The sequence below is a fragment of the Gymnoscopelus microlampas genome (assembly GCF_963454915.1).
Source record: "Gymnoscopelus microlampas genome assembly, chromosome: 13".
Taxonomy (NCBI): Eukaryota; Metazoa; Chordata; class Actinopteri; order Myctophiformes; family Myctophidae; genus Gymnoscopelus; species Gymnoscopelus microlampas.
Window position 1 is genome coordinate 26,105,832 of NC_139950.1, and position 8,997 is coordinate 26,114,828.

Here is an 8,997-nt window from a genome sequence, read left to right on the forward strand (position 1 = left end):
ATCTAAAAATACAAAGTCAGGTACAAAATGGGAAGAAAAAAAACCCACACACAAAACTTTAAGATTTCAACAGAGCAGGTTCATAGGTAATAGGTGTGTGCTTTAAACTAGCCTGAGCTCCTTAGATGGGCCTTCCACAAATATCATGTGTGATATTTTGCTTCTACATTTACCTGTCTTAATCCCTTCTCTCTGTGCTTTTCTCCTCCCAGATATATGTTGGGTAAAGGCGCGAAGAGGAAGCTGGACGAGGATGAAGAGGGTCTGGAAGGCGAAGCGCTGGCGTCGCCGGTGGCGTCGCCGGCGGGGGAACCCGTAAGGGGCCCCGAGGGCCCGTCAATCCCCGAGGGCCTGTCCAAGGTGTCGTACACCCTGCAGCGGCAGACCATCTTCAACATCTCTCTGATGAAACTGTACAGCCAGCGTCCGCTCACTGAGCCCAGCCTGGAGCGCCGCGTGCTCATCAACAACATGCTGCGTCGCATCCAGAATGAACTGAAGCAGGAGGGCAGCCTGCGGCCGCTGCTCCTGCCCCCCTCCCCGCCACCCGACGACCCCATGGACGAGGGCTTCCGTGAGGCTCCGCCTTCCTCCTTCGGAGCGCTGTCGGCGGCGGCGGCGACGGGGGGAGCGGCGGTCCCACCGTCCAACCAGCCACAATCAGGCCTACTGATGCCGGCGTTGGCCCCGCCCTCGCCTCACCCGCTGGCCCCTCCCACCACATGCCTGTCATCCCAGCCTAGCTCCGCCCCTCTCCTGGAGGCCTGCCTCACTCCGGCCTCCCTACTGGAGGAGGACGGCGACTCCGCCTTCTGCGCCTCCTCCTCTCCTCCACCGACTCCCCCCCTGTCTCCTCCTTCTCCCCCCGCCCTCCCCCCTTCTGCTCTTACTCCGCTCCCTCTTGCACCTTTGTCCTCCCTCCTCCTCGGCCAGGGGTCGCTCCGGGGACCCGCGCCCGCCTCGTCCAATGACAGCTTCCCCTCCACTCCGACTGACATGGAGCTGGACCCGCCCACAGCCATATTATCCAGGACGGTTTCGGCAGCAGCTCTTACCTCCGCCACCTCCACTACTACTACCTCCCCCAGCCCCTCGCCGCCCGCACAGACCCCTCCCCTAATCCTCCTCCCACCCTCGACCACCGCCGCTGGTCACCCTAGAGACGGCAGCACCAGAACTATAGGAAGCCAGAGACCGGAGGTCCACGGCGTCGTGTCGACAGAGGTCAGACCGATGGACATCCTGCCTGCGCACGTGCCCATGCATGCCCCTGTGCCCACCAGCGGCCTGGCGGACATTACCTCACCCTCGCTTCCCTCCTCTCCCCCCTCCTCCTCCTCCCCCCCGTCGGCAGGGTTCCTCTCTGACCTTGCGCTGGACGATATTCTGTTCGCCGACATCGACACGTCCATGTACGACTTCGACCCCTGCACGACGACCTCCGGGGCGACCGCCGCCGGCGCCGCCGCAGGAGGAACGCTGGGGGTCGTCACCGCGACGGCGGCAGGGGTAGCGGTCGGGCCGGGACCCGGGGGCGGACTGTCCAAGCTGTCGCCCGTGGTTACGGCGGACGATCTGCTCAAGTCGCTGGCGTGTCCGTACGGTGGCCCCACCCAACAGGTCTCAGCCAATCAGCCTTTTAAGATCGACCTGACGGAACTGGACCACATTATGGAGGTGCTGGTGGGCTCGTGACTTGCCGACATGACTCACAACACCTCAAAGACATAGACTAATTTCTTTAATCTTTTTTCCCAGAGGAGATCTGACTGGAATAGAATATGGGGTTGATTTATACAGTATATTATTGTTTTAATGTTTCTTTTTGTTGCTGGTTTATACACTTACAAGGCCGGTAAATTGTAAACATCAACGGTGATGTCACTCAGTACTACTACTATTACTACTATTACTACTACATCAACTACTACTACTACAACTCCAACACTGTGCATGCACTGTGCTCGCCTTTCCCCCTCCAAAAAGAAAGAGGAAATGAAGCAACCGGGAAGCAAAGACACATAGATACGTGCATGTGCACACACATACACACACACAACGGATCCGTGGCTTTCTGCAGATGAGTGCCTTTCAAAACGACCACTTATTCAATTCCCATCTTTTACAGTCTGTGTTTCAATGTTGTCTTTCTCACTTTGACAGCTAGGAGAGGTCACTCCTTACATGTTTTCCTTTTTGTAATTTATTGTATTAAGATGATTGTTATTATTAAGTAAGGTAGATTTTACATGATCAAATAATGATAACTGATTGTTATTTAATCCCTATCATACCAGGTTGTTTTTTGAATTTGTAACACAAGCCTATGCCCTTTGTACAAGGATATCAATGTGTTTTTTTGTTTTTTGTTTTTTACTAGTGTGCTACACATTAGCTTGGCTATATAATTAAGCGTCAATAATAATGGCTACCAAGAATATAGCTTTGTGAACCCTTTACAACCTAGTTGTTGGTGGGAAGAGATGTTGGGTCTATAGAACTCTCTGTTAATTGCAGTGTTTTAATTTTTAAATCCCTCACTTCATGATTTAGTAGCAGGTATGGTTTGCTTCAGTGACAGCTGAATTCAAATGAGTTGCATACAGGGGAAAGCTTGACTTGTTTACATTGGAAGAGGTGTTGGAAGTGGATGCTCCAAATGCTGCCTCCTAGACTGGTCATAAACAGAAACTGCAAAGTCAGCTGAATGAGAGACGTAGCATCCAAACAAGTTGGTCCTGAAAATAAATATTTTATTGTTTTTTAAACACATTTAACGTTTTGGGTCCATGTGGCTTGAAATTAATTTCAACTGTCAAAGTTGTTACCCCGCCCCCCCCCCCCCCAAAGGAAAGAAAACGTATTTTCTTTTTTCTTTCTTTTGTTTTTTTCTTTCTTTTGTTTAGGTAGATTTTATTTTATTATAGTTTTAGCAACCATGTGGTCTAGCAGATGAATTACAGTTGATGTATAGCATTGCACACAACCCATATTTGCATTGTGCATTGGCTCACAATCTGAACAAATACCCATATACTATCCAAATCTCAGGGCTCTACTCAATACTGTAGTGTACTATAGTGTTAGTTTTGACCTGAAACCAAGGTGTTATAAGACAGTACATTTGTCTAGTGAACATTTCACTTATGGATTATAGAAGGAATCCCAATCCAGGGACTTCAGCACTTCCTGTCCAATGCAAAATGTCCCAGCATTTCAAGTTTCAGCACACTAGTCCCCTGCACAGCAAGTGCACTAAACGCCACTGTACATGCTAACTAGCATAGAAACCACCACAATGTTATTGCTAACTGCAAATTCCTAAATCAGAGTCCTGATACGGCGCTTTCACATTTGTATTACTCCCAGATCACACACCATGGGTTTTTATTAGCATGAGAAATTCTGGTTTATCAACCCAATGTTTTGTGTCCACTTGAGGGTTTTTTATTTGTATTGTATTACTACATTCAGACATCATGTTCTCATTTAACAGGCAGGATGTACACCTGATGCTTCCTGAAAGGTGGCAGGGTAGACTAGTGGACAGACAGCCTTGCTATGCAACTACAAGGTTGTCGGTTCAATTCCCACAACAGTTAGTACATCTTTCCTGTCAAAGGGTACTGTAGGAAGACACTGAACTCCACCCTGCTCACTCATATGTTGCTCAAGATAACTATAAGCTTAATGCCTAGGATGTAAATAGAATTGAGAGTGTACAGTGCCTGATTAACCATCCTTTGGGTCATAGTGCTTCGCGATGCTTTTTGGTGTCCCACAAGGCTACAGTATAAGCTATGGATGGCTGAAATGTTCATGCCTTAGCTAAAAGAAAAAGCCCTTTGGTGGACACAAACCCTACAACTCCTGGTGCCTCATTTATATTATTGATATTATATATTATATATATAAAATATTTATTATATTTGAGGCACCAGGATTTGCATAGTCTCACTCCATACAAAAATGAATCATACTAGTCTTTATACCATAACAAACACAATGCACACAATCAGTCACATAACGTGTGCTTTGTTTTTAACAGCTGAAATAGGAACATTGCATTAGAACATGCAATTACTTATTGTACTGGACTCCATAGCCAATGTCAGGCTTAAAAGCATTGGGATTTGGCTGCAACCTGCAGCCCGCATGGTTTACTATGGAATAATAGTAATTACTCCATTATAAACCATAAAACTGACTGACCAACTGAGAGGGTCAAATAACAATGAAAAGGAACAGCCAAAAGTACTTAGGATGTCACAGAGATTGCAAAATATAAAATAGTTGTTCACATCATTGTTACTGGGTAAAATAATGTCAGAATTACTATGATTCTGCTAGCACATGCCCAAGTTGGTATGAATCAGCTACTAAATACTGTCACTAATTAATTGTCACAATTAGTAGCTGTCTCACCAACTACTTACTGAGACAGAGTTTCTTGTCTGGAATTCAGTTTGACTTGCATTACAATGTATAGCTCACTTTCCAATGGAAGAATAGCCTTAGCAATGTCAAAAATGACTTCCAAGATATGTACCTTCATGCAGATACTTTAAATTTCCAAACTAAAGGCTGCGTTTGACCACAGTATGTTAATGAGATTCATGAGCATCACTAATACACGTCCAACTGAATTCTAGTCGGAGTGCGAGCCACAAGGACAACAGTACCAACTAAAATGATTCACAGATGATATTGTGTTTTCTGTTTCTGTATTTCAGTGTTTGAATTTTGGAGTGATTGTTTTATCAATGAAGTTATTTATTCTCTGATTTTTGCCCCCTCTCCTGTGTAAATATATTTATTTTTGACGTGAAGTTAATGTTTTTGGATTGTAAATGCGTGTACAGAATGTGTGGTAGGAATGTACTCCTGATAGTAATGTATGAGGAGAATGGAATTGTGGGTGGAAGCCATCTTTTTTATAAGTAGTCCTTTTATCTTGGTTTGTTTGTTTGTTTTCTGAAATTTTGGATGTGACAACCATACCTGTGCACAGTCGACACACGTCCACCTCTTATTTAGTTTGTTTGTTTGTGATTTCAGCATTTCTTTCTATGCGCAAGGGAATGGCGGTTTGTGCAGCAATACTCACAAAAAAAAACCTGTCCCCAACTTCAGATGTCAAAACTCCCAAAGGCTGTCATAGACTCCGTCAATGCCAAAAGTAATGTACATAGTATGAATGACGATAGTGACTCCTGAGACTTTTTGATCAGTGTTTGTTACCAATTCTGTTTTTATCGCTGTCTTCAACAACGTTGCTGAGCGTATGGGTCCAGCTACCTAACAAAAAGTGGTAAACGTATGGTTGGTTTAACTAGCCACTATAACAGTGGTGTCCTATTATGTATCATGGAGGGCTAAGTGCATGCAGGTTTTTACTCCAACCAAACACTACAGATGATTTTGCTAATCAATACATTTCAACCACACAATGGGGTAGGGGACTAATTAGTGAAATTGTGTGGTTTACTGTTTGAAAAAACACAGCTACAACAACAACCTGCATACATTTTATAACTTCACCGGTAGTTACATAGGCTACTGATCCATTAACATTTCACTTGATTCCTTTTTGTTCACCGCGATAATGTGTTGATTCTTGCTGGATCCAGAACTTATTGTGTGGGACAAAGAAGGCAGTTGGCTATAACTTTGGGAGGATTTGTCTCACCTGTCTCCACTGTTAGTGTCAGCTTGGTCGTCCATGGTGTATAATGGGACACTGCTGCACCACATTAAAGTCTGCAGCTGTGGCCACTCCCCCCTCTGTCCAAATATGAAGGCTGTATTTTTCACAGACCTTAGTGCTGTGCCTTTTTCTATGCAATTTTAACACAAACACACACTCGTCTGATTGAGAGAAGAGAACAGGACCCTATCAGCTGATTACTGTATTGGGATCCAAGTGTGGACTGTAGAATATATATATATATATATATATATATATATATATATATATATATATATATATATATATATATACATAAATGGACAGGTGTGTCTATGAATTTGAAACAGTCTTACTTTTGTAGTTTTATAAATATATGTATATATACAGTATGTATACTGTATATGTATATATACTGTGTGCGTGTGTGTATATATATATATATATATATATATATATATATATATATATATATATATATATATATATATATATATATGATTTACAATAAACTGAATTAAAAATTAATGTAAGTTGTTTGTTGACTTTGTGCTACTTGCATACATTCTCGGTTTTTGGTTGAAAAACACCACATATAGTGTAATCAACTTTAGCCTATCTGTTGATCTTGTACTTTGAGTTGCTTCTCTAGTATGTCAAAAGTCAGCTGCCTGTCAGTAGACCCTTTTAAACTACAAATTGGACTTATATATTAGGCGCCTACCCTACACAGAGCTTACTGTGGATTTGTCTGTGTACACAAAACACTTCTTTTTTTTTTTAACTTGAATGGATCATTATTGGGGGTGGAAATCAGCAAGTCCCCCCCTGTCCCTCCTCCTCTCTCTGTCTTCTGAGCCAACATTTGCCACCGTTAAACAATGACTCATACTCCACTAGCCGGCGGTTATTTCCAGCTCTGGGGACATGCAGTGTGAGGGGAAGGGGCTCTGTGGGGCTGGGGTTGTGACTGTCTCTCCTGTTGAAGCAACTTATTCTACTCTTCCCCAAAGTAGCAGTTGTAGTAAACCAAATCAGTTTGCCATCATTGTAACCTATATGCTATATTAATATATAGCTACTTCAATCATTTCTTATTAGCCTAATACAGGCAGGGGTCTTCAACGTTTTTCAGGCCAAGGACCCCCTAGCTGAGAAAGAGATGAAGCAGGGACCCCCCCCCCCCACATATTGTATGAAACAGATTGTTGCAGATTAAACTTTTTCATAGATGTCATAGATAGTTGGATTCATGCTAATGTGTATTTTCAGATAGTTAACCTTTTAAACCCTCAACATTTAGTCAACTTGACCATTAGCTCTGTACTTTGTCTGATCTTTTTTCACTCTACACAAACTCTCCGAAAATAGCCGATCTACAAGTTCACAAGGCATTGTGAGCTTGTAGATCTGCTATTTTCGGCTAATGTTCCCCATCACACAAAGATTTGGCGGACCCCCTGTAGTACCTCTGAGGACCCCCTAAGGGTTCCGGACCCCTGTTGAAGACCTCTGGCCTAATACATTAATTCCAAGTAACAATTGAACTATAATTATGCATTTCTCTCATTTCTCTTTCTCGTGAGTTTCAGCAAAACTATTATGCCTACTAGGAGTTGAAACATTTTGGAGAGGCTACACATACACACAAGTGAGAAGTCCAATCGCTTCACAAAATCGCCATCTAGAGGCGTTTTGTAAGGAGTGCAATTAAGGCAAGGCCATAATGATTAACACATGATGGAGAAATAAAGCTACTGACAAGTGACCACATGTAAAATCTTAAATCCAAAGAGTGTGATATGATATCTCGTGTCCTGCTCATATAGCCTACTCCGCTTTTTTCCTGTCTTAAATTTATTATTTTTTTCTCTTTGTCTTCTGCAGATGATATTGACTGGTACGACATTCAGATGTAGGACATATCAGAGACCCAGGCAGTTGGGTGTGTGTTTATTTACCTGCTGATGATGTCCTGTCATGTCTTGGATGAAGACCTTTCTTGTAGTCGTAGGTCTTTAATAGCAGCATTTTTCTTTTCATTTAAACACTGTTATCTAACCTGATTTAAAAAAGAGAGGTTATAGCGCCCTCTGTGAGACGGAGCGCTGGCCATGGTGCTGACACCTGACTGTAAGGTGGATGAAACAAGTAGAAAAGTGTGCTGAATTCAGCTATTGCTCGTTTTCTGTTCAACTAGATAATTACTGACATTGACCTAGTGGTAACTGTAAGTCCTTATGAGACCTTAAAAGGCTGGTCAGTGTTGAATGGATTAGGAATAGCACAGACAGCGAGGTAAGCCCAGGGCTTCTCCCACTTTTAGGCAGCTGCTCCGGTTATTTTGGGACATTGGGAGCAAAGTATTTTTATGATGTCTGGCCGCAACAGGCTCGCGGCGGTTATGATTAGATCGTTATTATAACTGACCAAATCAGTTCATGAAATAACTAATGAGTCTATTGTTTACACGAGAACAGGTGTTATTGAGCTGTCTAAATCAGTGGTTCTCAACCAGTGGTCCGGGGACCACAAGTGGTCTTGAGGGGGTTCCAGCATAGGTGGTCCCCAGCTAAATGAATATGATGGAGAGTTGGTAACCAAATGGACTGTCTCTGGACCCTTATAGATCTTTAACTCTTGAGAGCATAAAATGAAATCGAAAATTGGTTTCATTTTACGCTCTCAAGAGTTAAAATATTGTTAAACATCTGCATTACTTAAATAATTGTTATTTTGATCAACGTGTGCCTGTTACTATCTCTCCTATGGTACCACATCAATACAGCATGGAATTGTGGTCAAAATCTTATCCAACGATTACAAAATATTCTAAGTTTTAGGTCTGAGGGGTTAAATCGCATCAAATGGTGGTCCGTGGCTCAGATGGCAAAAACATAATGGACCTTGATATGAAAAGTGTTGAAAACCACTGGTTTAAATCAGAGCAGTAGGCCCTAACTTTAGCACTTGTCTTAAGTGAAGGCATATATATACATGGATTAAAACAATGTATTTTATGAGCCTGCATTGTCCTGGTCTGCCCTACCCCCCCCTTGGGGAATACTAATAGAGACCCTAGCAATTTCTCCCACTGTTGCATCATTTGCTCTTCATATAAAATGCCGTAGAATGTGCGCATGCCCTGGCACCCACTGGCTATTTTTCTCAGTCCCATAGCCTAGAAAGGCCGTTACGCTGTGATTGGTTAGTTGGTTGTCAGGCAACTACTGACGCCACTATATGTCTATGTTATGTGTATTGCTATTGTTTTGGCTGTGTGGAATATATATCCTCCAACATGTCAACGA

The 8,997-nt window shown here is 43.0% G+C and overlaps 1 protein-coding gene across 2 annotated transcripts in view; it reads left to right on the forward strand.

The window, feature by feature from the left end:
- sertad2b (SERTA domain containing 2b) overlaps window positions 1-5,930 on the forward strand; it is a 48,088-nt gene extending 42,158 nt beyond the window's left edge. For both annotated transcript variants that reach the window (XM_084077172.1, XM_084077171.1), the window contains exon 2: window positions 213-5,930. In XM_084077172.1, coding sequence (XP_083933298.1) covers window positions 217-1,695 — 1,479 coding nt within the window. In that variant the 5' untranslated portion in view covers window positions 213-216 and the 3' untranslated portion in view covers window positions 1,696-5,930. The remainder of the gene's footprint in view (window positions 1-212) is intronic.
- The last annotated feature ends 3,067 nt before the right edge of the window (window positions 5,931-8,997 follow it).